Genomic DNA, 17,132 nt, shown 5'->3' on the forward strand with positions numbered 1-17,132 from the left:
TTTAGCTTTTCCGATAGTCTAAACTGCATTACATGGTTATCAATGCACCTGCCTAACCCCCCCCCCTATTGTTGAATTTGGAGGGGGATCTTTACCTATAGTACTATATGAATACTTAATTAGAGAAAGGCAAAAATTTAAGATATTTCAATATTTGAGTGTCTGCTTTGTGTCTTTTCATAGTATATGTATACAGTTTATTTGTCTCTTTTCTGTGTGTATAAATTTTTGTTTGCATCTCCCCTGAAAAAAAAAATCCTTGCTTGTTTACCTCTTTTATCTCTCTTCATTGTTTTCTTCAACTTGAATGATTCTATCTTTCTCTCCCCCCCCCCCTCTCTCCCTCTTTCTTATCTTATTTTTGTATTTGCTTTTCTTTTCAATATTTGTTGGAATATACTCTTATTTTGAAACTCTCATTAGTTTAGATTTCCTTAGTAATGACATAATGATTACATTGGTCTAAAGTGTTGCTGCTATGTGAGCCATACCTGAAGCCTATGGACTCCTCCAGTCAGGGTCTTCCAGCCAATCATCATCTTCTGGTAAAGCTAAGAGATAAAGCATTCGATGCTTGTATAGACACGCAAGCATGGGAGAAGGCTGCCATGGTCGGACAACTCAATACAGAACCATACAGGTGAGAATTCAATTTGATTCATTTTATTTGAAATATACATAAAAAGACTTCTACGTACAATTACAATGATATAATAGACACATAAGATTGCACAAATATAGAGAATACAAATGTGTTGAATTTAACAACGGCCTATCAAAGGCTAATCCAAGTGGTTGTATACAGGAAGAAAAATGATTTTAAAAAACAGAACTAACTTTGGCCTAACACAACAATCAATATGTCTCTGTTACAATTTTAATTTGCTCCCTTTCCATTCCATTGTAATAAGGATAATATTCGGCATTGATTTTATACATCAAAACAACGCCTGTAAGTAAAATTCTAAAAGCTGTGTGTGTAATATATTTTTTGGTCAGAGGCAAGACTTACGGCTACATGCAGTTAAGAATCCTTCTAAAGATGTATTTCTATTATATTTATTTTGCAGACATCACTATGGACCATACCACCCCAGTTTAGGTATACACCTTCTAAAGATGGGTAAGCTGCTACTGTATCTTGAAAGACTCCAAGAAGCAAGGAAATACCTTACAGAGGTAAAAAAATCATTACAGGATAGGAAACAATGTTGATTTTTTTTTAAGGGCTACTTTTTCCATGTTTGGGCCAGTGCTGATTTTTTAGGTTTTATTTCTTACATTCCAAGGGCTACTTTTTGTGCAGAAGGCAATTAAAGCTGTAAAAGTATTTCTCATTATTCTACTGTATTGATTACTTTTAGCCCAATAAATGTTTTAATAATAACATATATACAGTGAAAATAAAAGGATGCATTTGATTAACATTTTGGTACTCTGTCAATGATTGCCTTGATAATTGATACTACCTGAAACACAAAACACTTGTTAGTTCAATGTGTACTCGACATTCTGATCCAGAACATTAACTGTGTCAGCATGACCTTGATTTGAATTAGTTAGGACAATGGATGAACAAGGTCCTAATCAATAATAAAGGGATTTGATCTACTCCCTGAGGGCATTGACATAATGACAATGAATAGCCTTGGTATCGTGCCAGTAGCTTGTAATGATGTTGTAGATCAATAATTTCTTTTCATTACATCAGATAAACAGATGTGTCCCTTTGTGTCATCCATTTATATCAAGGGTTCTTTTTACTCTCACCTTCATCACACTCTCTCTCTTGCTCCTTCTCTCTTATCCCTTGGTCTCTGGTACTTTTAAAACTGTTTATATTAGTGTGCACCCCTCCCCAATCCATGTCTGTGCACATGTCCGTAACTTTCATTATCTGTTGTAGTAACAGTCAGACAACTGCTTCTCACTCAGCCAATCAAAACCCTATTTTTCACATGTGACAACTGCTCATAAAAAGCATGTTGATGAAATGACCCCCCCCCCCCCCCCCCCCCGCTCCATGTCATTTCACCTGCTTCTGGTTTAGAGGGCCAGTTAATAATATAAGAAAGTTTATCCTCCCCTCCCCCTCCCCCCTCTTTTTTTTCAAATTTAGACAAGTCGAATCAATAGAGACTAGAAAATCGGTATTGGGTATTGAAAAAAAATGGCATACTGAGGTATAAATCATAAAAATTTACAATTTACAACAATCTACTTAGGTCAACTGTTGAGACTATCATTCAAATTTATCATTTTGACATCTCAAAAGTTCACTTTTGGGGCAAGACCATCAATATGTGTGGGACCTTTCCTAAAGGATTTCTTGTCCAGTTCATATAAAGAACATTCAGAATGTTCTCAGATTATCAGGGTTGATAGTGAGCATGTAGTGAAGAGAACTGAGGGCCCAGGGGGCCACTTACATTGACGAGTGGATACCATGCGCGACCAAAAAACACGTAAAAAGGATGTCTTTTTCAAGATAGGGCACGTTACATACGTAACGTAATAAGGGTGTCAAAAACACTAAAATAATGGAAAAAGGGTATCTATTTCGCTAGGAAAGCTACGTATTTAGGGTCAAATTTGCGAGGGTTTTAAAAAATTAAAATGTTTTATAGATGATGTACTTTTTGCCCCAACAGTCAAAACTATGTGTTTGGAGTACGATTTGCGCGAGGTGTGGGAGGTGGGCTGCACTAAACCTAATGATGTAGGTAAAGGTAAAACCAACGACTGACGTCGATCCGTGACATAACAATTAAAATATCGCTGTACTTGTTTAGGGGTTCAATTCAGGGAATAATTGCCATGAGTATCGTTTTGTTTCCAATACTTGTTAAGGGTAGGGTTTCACATGTCAATACTTGTTAAGGGGTGCATTTTCAGAATATGGAAAATACTTGTTTAGGGTTCTTTTCGAGACCCCATGGTCGCGCATGGTATCCACTCGTCAATGGAAGTGGCCCCCCCGAGACTGAGGGTCAAGTTAAGCAATTTTCAGACGAGATTATGCAAAATGTGTCTGTCTTCTCCCAAGTCGAGCAGATTTCTTTGGGCAAAGAGGGCAGGCCCTGTATTTGATGTAATGCTTCTATCCTTCTTCTTCTTCTCATGCAGGCCGAGAATGTTTTGGAGGTAACGCATGGCCCACAACATACACTGATGTTAACCCTAGTACAAGAACTCCTATGTAGTTGCAGGTGATGAGAGTGGTTAATCATTCTCCCGAAGGTCCGATCTTCTGCCTATATCCTTGTTCACCAATAAGTTATCCAACCAAATTCCAGTGAGAGATTGATTTCCTCTAGGCTGTGAGAGGTCTAGAAGTAACACATGCCCACAACATACCCTGATGATAACCATACTTCAAAAACTCTTATGTAGTTGCAGGTGATGAGAGTGCTTAATCACCCTCCCGAAGGTCACATCATCTGCCTATATCCGAGTTAACTCATAATTTATCCAGAAAAATTCCATCTCCGTTGATGCCATTGAGGTGTGGATTTACTCTAGGCCGAGAGGGTTTTTGAGGTAACGCATGGCTCTCAACATGCCCTGATGATAACGTTAGTGCAGGAACTCCTCTGTAGTTGCAGGTGATGAAAGTTTGGCTAACAATCTTCATCAAGATTACATCTTTATCCTCATAACCGGTTGTATCTCCTTTGATGCAAACAGGAGATCAGTTTCCATTGATAATAAAAGCTTCATTAAATTGGGGTACTTAGTCATACATGTGTTTCTGTAATGCAAAATAAACAGTTTCATAGCATATAAAGTAATGCTTTTTGAAAACTTAACATTCCATATCAAAACCAGGAGTATTTTGATCAAAGATTAAAGTTTCCCAATTTCAGGATAATTCATGAGAAGTGCCTCTGTGTCGGTGACATGTACATGTATTTCGAAATTTGAAGGTTGATATTGCAGTCCTGGCTTCAGACTCACAACGCTCAACCAAGTATGAATCCAGCCAGATTGGACAATAGTTTTGAGAGGCCGACTATTGTGCAAAAGCAATATGGCCCCTGAAATGGCTTTGCGTCTAATCCGGCTGGATCCATGCCTGTGCTCAATCCATAACGTGATTTCAGAATCGTCAAGAGTGTAGTGTTTATTCACTCACAAGAAAGAAATGTTGTGGACAGTTTCACCACATGCTCAGGTGCTTTTTGAAACATGTACACAGGAATAACCATCGTTTCTGGGGATTTATTTAACAATTTCTGACATTTTACTAGTGAGTGGAGCCAACGTAGTTCAGCGGAACATCCAATATACAGAGACTGAAGCTTTTGTTCTAGTATATACCAGGGTTCTTTGAACTTTAAGTCAAAACTTGTCCCGTGAAGTTAGATTTATCTTCACAGAGGTTGGACGTTTCACACCATTTAATCTGGTAAGATCAGTGTATTCTATGATAGGAATAATCAATCCAGTCATATATCCTTGAAATACATTTTTGTACTTTAACTTTTGCTTTTTAATAAATATTATTTAAGACCATGGAACTTGAATCGGGTTTTTATTTTGTTACAATTCTACAATTCCAGAAAATAAACAACTCCTTGTGCATCTAATCCCCATTTTTCCCCCTTCTTCATCACTTCATAATTATTGAGAGCATCGCAAATTCTATATGAACAATAAGGCAGATAGTTAGCAGACCCATGTATAATATTGGATTGGGCATCAGTGGCGGATCCAGCAGGCCCTTGCCCCCCCTTTGAGAAGCCAAATTGAAATTTGTTGTAATGTAAAAATGCCGTTGAAACAGAAGTGTCCCCTCCCCCCTTTTGAAAGTGAAGACCTTTTTTTTTTTTTTTGCTTGTCAAATTTTCCTCGGTAAAATGTGCCCCCCCCCCCTTTGGGAAATACTGGATCCACCCCTGTTGGGCATACATATTTCCTGGAATTGCACATGTAAAGGAAAGAGGTGAAAAGAGTGGGAAGGGGGTGAAAAAGAGGGAGAGAAGACATTAGAGGGAGAATAATAGATGAAGGTAGAGAATGGGGAAAAAGAGAGAAGATAGGGCAATACAGTGCATCCCACAAAAAACGAAACCAAGATTTATCGATGATTTATCATAACTTAATCACAAATTCAATTCGTCATTTCTATTTGTATATATAGATGTATATCTTTATAATAATTGGAAATCTATGTATTGATGTATTACTGATTTATACGACATACATGTACAGTTATGAATGTTTTTGTTTATGTTATCAGTGTATATATTGTAAAACAAAATATTCATGCCATATGAATGAAGTTTGTTAATAAATTCAAATTCAATAGACAAATGACCTACCATTGTAAAGCTTAGAATCTCCTCTTTCATCTGAAATTACTTAAATTATTTCTCCTTCACGCATGAGTGAGCAAAAACAATTTGAAGAGGGGATACCAAAAGGTCACTTGGCGGGCTGTATCTGGGTTTCAAAAAGAAAACCACATTTTTAAAACGTTCAATATCTGCTCTTTTGATACAATTACAGAAAATGGTCAAGAAATAAAGTTCTGGTTATTTGAAATAAGGCTTGAATTTCAACAATTTCATAAAATGAAGAGGTTTTACAGGCTATCGTCCACACACTCGAGACTCCGTTTTGTTGACGATCAGCCATGCATTAAGTCTTTTGTTAACCGTGCAATAGCTTCGGTGGGAAACCTGTGAAAACACGTTTATTTCATGAAATTATGGAAATACAAGCATTGTTTCGAGGGAACAGAACTTTTTTACTTCTCGACCATTTTCTGTGATTAAGGTATCAAATGAAAGAGCAGATATTGAACTTTTTATGCACGTGATTTTCTTTTTGAAATTCAGATACCCCCTGCCAAATGAGTTTTGGTATCCTTTCTTCAAATTGTTTTTGCTCATGCGTGAATGAGGAATATTCTACGTAATTTCAATAAACAGGAGATTCTAAGCTTTACATTGGTAGGTCATTTGTCTATTGCATTTATGATTTAGTTATGATAAATCATCGCTAAATCTCGGTTTCGTTTTTGTGGGACGCACTGTATAGAGAGAAATAAGATAAATGAGAGAGAAAGCAAGAGAGGAACACAAGAACAAAAAGTAAGAAATATAAAGGAGTGCCAAGCACACACAATTATATCACAATTTCAATCAATGACTGAAAATCGTCATTTTTTGTGATATCAGGGTGAACTACCCCCTCCCCCAAGTAAAAAAAAATGGCTTGTTTAAAAGGGAAGTTCACCCCGATAAGTACTCTTGCAAAAATACCAGAAGTAATAAAAAAAATACATTGAAGGTTCGAGGAAAATGCATTAAACGTTAGGTCATTAGAATTGTGAAGTTTTTTATTTGTGACATCATATATGATCAACTGCCCCATATGTCCTGTAATATAATTGCATGAATTTCAAATTCTAAATGAATCATGACCAAGCTAAAAATTTGTTAATTTTTTATCTTTCGCAGATTTTCCTCAAAAAAAATTTTTCTGCCATTTTTACAAAAAACTTTTTTCCGGGTGAACTTCCCCTTAGTTTGTGTGTGCAATATTCATTAGGAATCCCAGCCGCTTTATTAGTGCCATCTCGTTTTTTCCCCTCTTGAAATAGTTTTCCTCACATTCTTTTACTATCTGTATGTTCTCACTGTCTCATTACTCATTCTTAAACTGTCATCCATTTGTATCAAGTCTTTTTACTCGCACCTTCTCTCTTTCTGATCAGAACCATCAGGAATTCATTCACCAATCCTCTGCAAAAAATTCCACACAACTAGCTTCCATCTAATCATGATCATCGCCATTCTGCAATAAACCAACCAGGGGCTTGAAACACAAAGACACCTCATTTTTATTTTTATTGTATTTATTCAATCTATCAGCAACACATCATATATCTATCTGCTACCAATGCTCACAGAAATAAATTATTTCAGTGCCAATGTTGCTACACATGGACCAAACATGAAAACATGGGGCAACGCATAGATCTACTTCTAAGTAAAATTAAAATTAGATTGTCATGCTCAAGCAGTAGCGAACGCATGATTTTTGAAGGGGGTGTGGGGTTCAGGCTGAATGAAAAGTGAACTAGTGAAAAAAAAAATCTTCAACAAAAATTTGAGGTTTTGTACAAACAAAAAATTGGGGAGGGGGGTTGAACCCCTGTGTACAAAGTGATTTTCAAAAAAATAAAGGGGGTTGAACATCTGTACCCCGAATCACTTGCGTTCGCCACTGCGCTCAATGAAATATTGACACAAATATTCAAATCCGCCTCTTTAAAGTTAAAATTTTGAAAAAAACAAAGAAATGAACATCAAAAAATGAATCATGACGAAAATTGTTATAGGTTATATCGATTTGAATAAGATCGATTGAGAATTATATATTTAGAGCTAGAGACTAATACTCCTTCGATTTGACTTTGATTTATAAGGGATGCCATTGGTGCTGTCTTCTGGAGATCCGTAGTGTCTTTTAAGTTTTTTTCCATTTCATCGCTTGTTACAGAACAAAAACCAATGAAATTAAGGATTCCTGGTATTCCAATTATGTAGAAGTTCAGTTGATTGATGTTGAAGAACCTGCAGTAATGAAAAATAAGAAAATGTCAAATATGAATGGCAGAGCAAACAAAAAATTTGCACTTGGCAAAAATATCTAAACTTAGACAAATGCAAAAACATGTGTCCTGTGAGTCATTGATTTCTCTGACTTGAAGAAACATTTCAAATACAGGAATTTAAATTGGTGTTTACTCTATATGGGTGGGGGGGGGGGGCTTGTTTAGCCTAAACCCTTCATACTTCCATGATAAATCTGTAACAAGAAAAGCAAGCAAGACATCCATGATATTTGCTCCATCTGCAATTGCAATTGCAATTGCTCCGGTCCACACACTAATCGAATGACAAACCTCAACCCTGGGTTTAACACGTCTATACCCTACCCTTCAACCTAGCCTTAAACTTCACATTAAAACCTATTGTAACTCAACCCTACATCTTAGACGAAATTAAGCCCAGAGCAATTGTCACAAGAGCAAATGTTTTGTCATCTTTGTAAAAGTCATGCAAATTTTGGAACCAAATCAATATTACAGTTTATGTTCTGGGTGAATTGCAGGCTAAAGTGCCCCCATCCCTGATTACTCATGAAACTAAAGTTGATTTTGGTATGAATAGGGCTGTTACAAGAATCAGATTGAAGAATCTCATCCATGCACTAGGGTGCTTCAGATAGAGAGTTCAAGAGGATAAACTAGAATCATCACGTTCTCGGAACAGCTCAACTAAATTAATTGTAAATGAACATTAATCCCATCATCAAGTATTTATAATCCATTTATTGCATCAACTATAGATAAATGTCTTGGTCAAGTCTGTTGGGATCACAAAAATCTGTTTGCCTTTGGTGAAATTTGACTGAGAAGATACATGTTCAAGGCATGTTCGGCATAATCTGATTTAAAAAAATATTTAAGTTGTGCATACTTTACATCAAATCTACAAAATCATTCTGAGGCAACTAAGTTATGAATCAAAGTAAACCGCAGTAACCAACAAAGGAGAGCGTGTTCATGTAAATACCTTGTCCTTTGGATCCATGGCATAGGTCCCATAAGTCCCTAGAGATGTGGCTTCTTCTGGCCGAGAAGAAAAGAATGAATTATCTGATGATTACTCATCCAAAGACATGCGACAGGGCCCTGGGCAGTTCCCCAGCATTGTTAAGATCGAGCTCTTGAACATCCTACTGTGGTGAAATAAAGAATAATTTTTTCTCTTAATAGATGTCTACGAGTTAACCCAACATTTACTACAGACAAAAGGTGTGAGAAAAAAAATATTCAGGATATGACACGTGGCTTGCATTTACACCAAAGGATGAAATCGATGAAGGCGATTTCTTTGGGTGCCCATCTCAACTGCATTACTGTTCTCAGAACTCTCCTATTACTGACAGCGATTCTAAGAATCTTTTTAAACAAAGAGAGGACTTTCGTGGCTGATTTGAGGATTAAAATTGCAGTTAGGGTTAGATTTTGAAGTTTCATTTATAAAAGGCAGATTTACCATTAAAGTTAGTGATGTGGGTGCTAGCTTTCATAGGGAGTGGATCATTGTTTGCTGACCCAAGACTTCATGAAAAGCATTGGAACTATCTCTATCAGATACTTCTTTGGGGAAGCAAATGCAAACTCACAGTACCAGTAAGAAATTCATCCCAACGTAAGTCAATTAGTTTAGAATTACACACGACTGTTGGTCATAAATCTTGTTCCATTCTGGGTGATTGACATCATAATGGTGCCACATTCCCCACTATACCTATCTTCTACTGTCACAATTTGCACGATTGAAACGGTGATCTTTATGGAATATTCGTAGTGATCGTATCAGATCAGTTGTGGCAATTGTATTGATCATAGACAAATATTTTGTATGGTTCAAAAATTTTTGTGATCAGTTACGAAAGGCCAATCGCGGCACTCGTAAATGATCACACGGTAGCGGGAACAAGGTTTTAAATCTTACAAGATCACATGGGGGATTGTTGATGGTATTCCTCAGAGAATTAGCGAAACGGGTATGTTGGAATCAGAAAGGCCATCTTGTGGCTTTCATTTGGCAGAATCAAGCATCATCGGAATACCAAAACCATATATAACAGTCCCCAATAATATATACTTTGCTATTCAAATACAAAATCTCTTTCAATATAATGAATACAAGCAATGTGTTTGTTACAACTTACCGAATAGCAGTATAATTCCTTTTCTCTGGAGAAAAACATTCAGGGAACATCTGTTGGATCAAACAAGTGAAATATGTATTAGAAATAATTCATGAAATTTATATATCCATGTATATTTGTTGATGGTATTCCTCAGTGAATTAGCGAAACGGGTATGTTGGAATCAGAAAGGCCATCTTATGGCTTTCATTTGGCAGAATCAAGCATCATCGGAATATCAAAGCCCTTCATATCAGTCCCCAATAATATATAATTTGCAATTCAAATACAAAATCTCATTCAATATAATGAGTACAAGCAATGTGTTCGTTACAACTTACCGAATAGCAGTATAATTCCTTTTCTCTGGAAAAAAACATTCGGGGAACATCTGTTGGATCAAACAAGTGAAATATGTATTAGAAATAATTCATGAAATTTATATATCCATGTAAATTTGTACCTCCCAAGTCAAAATAATGAACATAGCAAAGACGACTTTCTATGACTCAATCAATTCTCGCTACGGACAATGATCAGAAGTTCCCAGATGTATTGTACGGCGTAAATTTGCCACTCACTTTGCACAATGAACAAGAAATTCTTGTTCAGTGATGTGCGACCCAACAAGTTCCGGTCTACTCGTACCATAGCTAGCGCTAGTCTAGTCGCATCTGCGTTTGCACCGCATTTGCACGGCGTTCTCAGTCTCTCCTCACATTTCAAACAGGAAACTTAATTACTCGTGTTTTCCCTCTCCTTATCTACTCTTATACCATAAAGCGCCAGAATTACCGGGTTACAGAAGTATTCGGAGCAAGCAACACCCGGCAACTTCTGGATATCGTCAATAACGAGAATTCCCAAGTCCCATTATACATGCATAACATTCGTGCAGGTCGAACATGTCCCTACGGCCTTGGCTCGAGTCAGAACAGCATGTTCATGCCGACAATGTTTATCTTCATGATTATATCAGAGAGATTCCCATTGCATTGTGCAAGTCATCATTCGCAAGCCTAAGGGAAACATGGACCACCATAACTCCAAACCTAATGATTGTGGGACTGATTCTCGGAATTCATCACATTGATCATTGCGTGCAATTATAGGTATAATGCATAGGCTGACCTTCCTCAAGTAAAAATTTTCCCAAAGTCGAAGTAATTTTGGGGACCAGATAGAAGATATGTGATACATCTGAGTTTGAATTTCTCCATTATCAAACCAAATTTCTACTGTCCCATGAAATTCAACATAGGTGGTGTTGCAAGAAAATTTGCGCAATCGATTACAAATTTCATATGCAAATTTACAAATGATATATCAATTGTAAATAGAACAAAAAGTGACTCTTTTTTGCTTGTAGCAAGAAGCAGACCAGCACATAAGTGCAAAGTTACAATTAATTGCAAGACTTCGGATTGATTTTGTGACCCAAAATTGATTTGCAAATGATTGCAAGTTTCTTGCAACTCGCCTTTAAACACAGTTACCTGTAATTTTGCAATAGTTAATGGTCACTAAGCTTTTTATTTCAGGGCCAGTTTGGATTGTGATTTAGTTACTTGATATTATTTACCTTTTTCCTTCTTTTTTACTACAGCTTCACACTTCATGGTACCGGATGCATCCAACTGCAATGAGAATAAGACAGGCAATGATACTTTCAGGGCTGCCAATTTGCACACATATTTGCAGTTGTGTAGTATGATCGGCAACAAAAATAGTAATTTACCTCAGATAATTAAGAGTATTCATCAACAGTAATCAGGTGGATCACTCGAAATTTACATCACAGGTCATAGGAACAATATACAAGCATTCCACAAAGACATAAGGAATGAGAAATAAGTCATAGTGGAAGCTGAGACAGGCTAAACTTGGTAGAGTGTCATGTCAAATCCAGGGTTAGACTTACTCATTCAACTAGTGTGTGGAAGGTATAGATAAGAGCAAATATCACAAACCGTTGGTAGAACTTAATTGTGTACGAAGAGCTTAAGACAGTGTGAGAGACTTGTAAATGCAACTTACCATTGTTCAAAATAGCACATCTTAGTGGTTCACTTATGGCTGCATCCTCGAATATATCGAGTACTGATCGCTAATAAGAAAAGACAAGGGAAATGACAAAAATAGAATGTAAATTTATGATCCAGGCAAATCAATTTCAAAGATCATATTGAGATTGCAAAACAGAGCTCAGTTTAAAAGAGGGTAAACGAAAATAATCACCCTGGATTCATACGGGGACATTCGATAGTTTCATCACAGCTCTGCCAGCACTTCCATTATTTACATCCATGGTTATCCCAATCTATTCGACCCCAATTTTTCCACCCCCTCCCCACCAAAGTTGATTCCTCTGATGGTTTTTAGATTATCTTGAAGACAAAAACATGACAGACCAATGAGGAACTTATGGTGCATGGAGGCATGAAAAGCATATTCCATTGAAATATTTTTTGTGAATCTTGCAGTCGTTTTACAAGGAGATAAACTGAATTTTCAACTGACCTTGCCACACACCCATCTTGCTTCAGATGTGTCTCTACTCTGCCGGCTCGTAACTGTTCTATAGAAACACAATGAAAGCAAGACATTTTCTTCAAAATATGAATCACAAGCACAAAAAGAAAAAATTTACTACAGCTTCACACTTCATGGTACCGGATGCATCCAACTGCAATGAGGAGAAGACAGGCAATGATACTTTCAGGGCTGCCAATTTGCAGTTGTGTAGTATGATCGGCAACAAAAATAGTAACTGACCTCAGATAATTAAGAGTATTCATCAACAGTAATCAGGTGGATCACTCGAAATTTACATCACAGGTCATAGGGACAATATACAAGCATTCCACAGAGACATAAGGAATGAGGAATAAGCCATAGTGGAAGCCGAGACGGGCAAAACTTTGTAGTGTCATGTCAAATCCAGGGTTAGACCTACTCATTCAACTAGTGTGTGGAATTTATAGATAAAAGCAAATATCAGAAACCGGTGGTAGAACTTAATTGTGTACAAAGAGCTCAAGACAGTGTGAGAGACTTGTAAATGCAACTTACCATTGTTCAAAATAGCACATCTTAGTGGTTCACTTATGGCTGCATCCTCAAATATATCAAGTACTGATCACTAATAGGAAAAGAAAAGGGAAATGACAAAAATAGAATATTAAATCTATGATCCAGGCAGATTGATTTCAAAGAAGATATTGAGATTGCAATACGACAGAGCTCAGTTTAAAAGAGGGTAAACGAAAATAATCACCCTGGATTCATACGGGGACATTCGATAATTTCATCACAGCTCTGAAAGGACTTCATTATTTAAATCCATGGTTATCCCAATCTGTTCAACCCCAAATTTCCTCCACCTCCCCACCAACATTGATTCCTCTGATGGTTTTTAGATTACCTTGATGACAAAAACAGGACAGACCAATGAGGAACTTATGGTGCATGGAGGCATGAAAAGCATATTCCCTTGAAATATTTTTTTTGTGAATATTGCAGTAGTTTTAAAACGATATAAACTGAATTTTCAACTGACCTTGCAATTACACCCTTCTTGCTTTTGATGGGTCTCCACTCTGCCAGCTCATAAATATTCTACAGAAACACAACGAAAGCAAAACATTTTCTTCAAAATATTAATCATAAACAGGACATAATAGAAGAAGCAACATGACATAACAAAAAAACAACCAGCCAAATCAAATGACTTCACTTGTAAGAGGGTTCAAAATGAAAAGACGTAGTTACTCGACTATGCTAAGCTAATTTTTCAGAGGGTTTTTTAACAGCACTCCCTTTTACTTTCATATCAAGGAGTCGTATGAGGCGCCGAATGTACCAATATTATATAGAACAATTATTTGTTATATAATCATTATTTATTAAATAATAACTATTATTTATATATAATTTACATTTTATTTGTAAATAACTACTATTATATAAAATATCATTTCTAATTATTTATATATAATTCCAAGTAATACTTCATTATTTGTAAATGATAATAGTTCGACATTCCATTATTTATAAATAATGATTATTTGTTTTTCATTATTTATAAATAATGATTATTTGTTTTTCATTATTTATAAATAATGATTATTTGTTTTTCATTATTTACAAATAATGATTATTTGTTTTTCATTATTTATAAATAATGATTATTTGTTTTTCATTATTTATAAATAATGATTATTTGTTTTTCATTATTTACAAATAATGATTATTTGTTTTTCATTATTTATAAATAATGATTATTTGTTTTTCATTATTTATAAATAATGATAATTGGTTTTTCATTATTTATAAATAATGATTATTTGTTTTTCATTATTTACAAATAATGATTATTTGTTTTTCATTATTTATAAATAATGATTATTTGTTTTTCATTATTTATAAATAATTTGTTGAGTTTTCCATTATTTATAAATAATGATTATTTGTTAAATAATGAAAACGTCTACTTCATTATTTATAAATAATTTTTTCGAGTGCACCATTATTCTCATTATTTATAAATAATCATTATTTAATGTTCGAGTTTTCCATTATTTATAAATAAAGATTATTTGTTAAATAATGAAATATCTACTTCATTATTTATAAATAATAATTTTGTTTCAATATCCCATTAATCATTATTTATAAACAATTTTTACAGTTTGCCATTATATACAAATAATCATTATTTATATACAAATAACCATTATTTATTAAATAATGCCATTATTTATTAAATAATGCCATTATTTATTAAATAATGGAAAACTCGCTATAACATGCAAATGTGGGACCGCCCATGATATGAATATTCATGATGCGATTTCCTTTTTCGTGATTTTTCTTCACAAATTTTTGTCCATTTCCTCTTCATAATGACATTTCTTGAAGCAATTTTCTAGGGATATGGTCTGATTGTAATATTCTTCATTTTCTATATAACTTCGTCTTCGTAGAAATATCAAAAAGTGTAATTTTATACGATTTTTCCTACAGTTCACAATCCCCATAGGCGCGCGTGTACGGTAGGGACAACCGGTGAATCGACGGAGTGCTCTTCATCGAAATACTACGTTGGTTGGTCCCCGGAAGTGGCGGGCGGAATTTAGCCCGAATCCTCGATGGAAGTCGATCAAGTGCATATGAGCTGAGAGAGTGAAATATCAGTGTACTTGTACAGGCCCTTCTACTTTTTATAAATATTTCTTGTTGCTTTTTTTGTTAAGTTAATTTTTCCTGGTGTAGAGATAAGTTTCAATTCTAATAATGCACTTCAAATACATTTTGCCTTTGGAGTGTCTGTTTGAGGCGTTTGGGGCGATTTCACCCTGGCCCCAAAATGCTCGCAACGACAATACGGGGGCATGCTGATGACCCCTAAATTTTTAAAAACTTATTTTTCTATTGAAAATTATCTCAAAATTCACCAAAAGTGTGCCCGAAAGCCTTCGTATTTCACTTTTAAAACTCCAAAAAGTGCCCAAATGACAAGCTTGGTCGCTTCGCTGTGTCGCATTCAACTTGAGAACGTTTACGCGTCTGCTTCGATATATCCCCCCCCCCTCCTCCGAAAGAAATTCTGTATACGGCCATGCTCTAAAGAGCCTGGCACATTGATTTATGTCTACTTTCATTTTCATTATTTTTATCTCATTATCAACATGGCCTTACGCAGAATTTTTTCCAGGGGGGCCGGGGCCGGAGCATGACGCACGTAAACTTTCTCAAAAAAATCTTGAAAGCGAGACAGCCACGGGACCAAGCCCAAATGACAAGCTTGGTCGCTTCGCTGTCTCGCTTTCAACTTGAGAAGGTTTACGCGCGTCTGCCCCCACCCCCCGAAAGAAATTCTGTGAACGGCCATGCTCAAAAGAGCATATGGCACATTGATTTATATGTACTTTTCATTTTCATTATTTTTATCACATTATCATCATGGCCTTACACAGAATTTTTACCGGGGGGGGGGGGGGGGGGAGCAGCTAGGACGCGCGTAAAGTTTCTCAAAAAAATCTTGAAAGCGAGACAGCGACGCGACCAAGCTCAAATGACAAGCTTGGTCGCTTCACTTTTTCAAGATTTTTATGAGAAAGTTTACGCGCGTCCTGCTCCCCCCACCCCCCCCCCCCCCCCCCCCGGAAAAAATTCTGCGTAAGGCCATGATGATAATGAGATAAAAATAATGAAAATGAAGTATACATAAATCAATGTGCCAGGCTCTTTAGAGCATGGCCGTATACATAATTTCTTTCGGAGGAGGGGGGGGGGGGAAGCAGACGCGTAAACTTTCTCAAGTTGAAAGCGACACAGCGAAGCGACCAAGCTTGTCATTTAATTGGGCACTTTTTGGAGTTTTAAAAGTGAAATACGAAGGCTTTCATGCACACTTTTGGTGAATTTTGTGATAATTTTCAATAGAAAAATAAGTTTTTAAAAATTTAGGGGTCATCATGCCCCCGTATTGTCGTTGCGAGCATTTTGGGGCCAGGGTGAAATCGCCCCAAACGCCTCAAACAGACACTCCAAAGGCAAAATGTATTTGAAGTGCATTATTAGAATTGAAACTTATCTCTACACCAGGAAAAATTAACTTAACAAAAACAGCAACAAGAAATATTTATAAAAAGTAGAAGGGCCTGTACAAGTACACTGATATTTCACTCTCTCAGCTCATATGCACTTGATCGACTTCCATCGAGGATTCGGGCTAAATTCCGCCCGCCACTTCCGGGGACCAACCAACGTAGTATTTCGATGAAGAGCACTCCGTCGATTCACCGGTTGTCCCTACCGTACACGCGCGCCTATGGGGATTGTGAACTGTAGGAAAAATCGTATAAAATTACACTTTTTGATATTTCTACGAAGACGAAGTTATATAGAAAATGAAGAATATTACAATCGATGAATATTACAATATTACAATAATGGCATTATTTAATAAATAATGGCATTATTTAATAAATAATGGTTATTTGTATATAAATAATGATTATTTGTATATAATGGCAAACTGTAAAAATTGTTTATAAATAATGATTAATGGGATATTGAAACAAAATTATTATTTATAAATAATGAAGTAGATATTTCATTATTTAACAAATAATCTTTATTTATAAATAATGGAAAACTCGAACATTAAATAATGATTATTTATAAATAATGAGAATAATGGTGCACTCGAAAAAATTATTTATAAATAATGAAGTAGACGTTTTCATTATTTAACAAATAATCATTATTTATAAATAATGGAAAACTCAACAAATTATTTATAAATAATGAAAAACAAATAATCATTATTTATAAATAATGAAAAACAAATAATCATTATTTGTAAATAATGAAAAACAAATAATCAT

The 17,132-nt window shown here is 35.6% G+C and overlaps 2 protein-coding genes across 20 annotated transcripts in view; one reads left to right on the top strand and one right to left on the bottom strand.

Moving 5' to 3' along the window:
• The window catches only part of LOC129277249 (histone-lysine N-methyltransferase SMYD3-like), a 10,768-nt gene extending 6,253 nt beyond the window's left edge, over nucleotides 1-4,515 (top strand). For both annotated transcript variants that reach the window (XM_064110671.1, XM_064110670.1), the window contains exons 7-9: nucleotides 457-640; nucleotides 1,071-1,179; nucleotides 3,127-4,515. In XM_064110671.1, coding sequence (XP_063966741.1) covers nucleotides 457-640; nucleotides 1,071-1,179; nucleotides 3,127-3,213 — 380 coding nt within the window. In that variant the 3' untranslated portion in view covers nucleotides 3,214-4,515. The remainder of the gene's footprint in view (nucleotides 1-456; nucleotides 641-1,070; nucleotides 1,180-3,126) is intronic.
• A 2,332-nt stretch (nucleotides 4,516-6,847) lies between these two features.
• The window catches only part of LOC129277738 (uncharacterized), a 40,071-nt gene continuing 29,786 nt past the window's right edge, over nucleotides 6,848-17,132 (bottom strand). For 17 of the 18 annotated variants that reach the window (XR_010295794.1, XR_010295803.1, XR_010295799.1 and 14 more), the window contains 9 exons: nucleotides 13,298-13,356; nucleotides 12,811-12,880; nucleotides 12,259-12,316; nucleotides 11,776-11,845; nucleotides 11,321-11,375; nucleotides 10,080-10,129; nucleotides 9,760-9,809; nucleotides 8,592-8,757; nucleotides 6,848-7,586 (listed from right to left, as the gene is read on the bottom strand). The gene's annotated coding sequence lies outside the window, so the exon portion shown is untranslated. Of the gene's footprint in view, nucleotides 7,587-8,591; nucleotides 8,758-9,759; nucleotides 9,810-10,079; nucleotides 10,130-11,320; nucleotides 11,376-11,775; nucleotides 11,846-12,258; nucleotides 12,317-12,383; nucleotides 12,425-12,810; nucleotides 12,883-13,297; nucleotides 13,357-17,132 lie in introns of those variants that run through there. The other variant, XR_010295807.1, reaches the window with a different exon arrangement.

Source organism: Lytechinus pictus, chromosome 15, assembly GCF_037042905.1.
Source record: "Lytechinus pictus isolate F3 Inbred chromosome 15, Lp3.0, whole genome shotgun sequence".
NCBI lineage: Eukaryota > Metazoa > Echinodermata > Echinoidea > Temnopleuroida > Toxopneustidae > Lytechinus > Lytechinus pictus.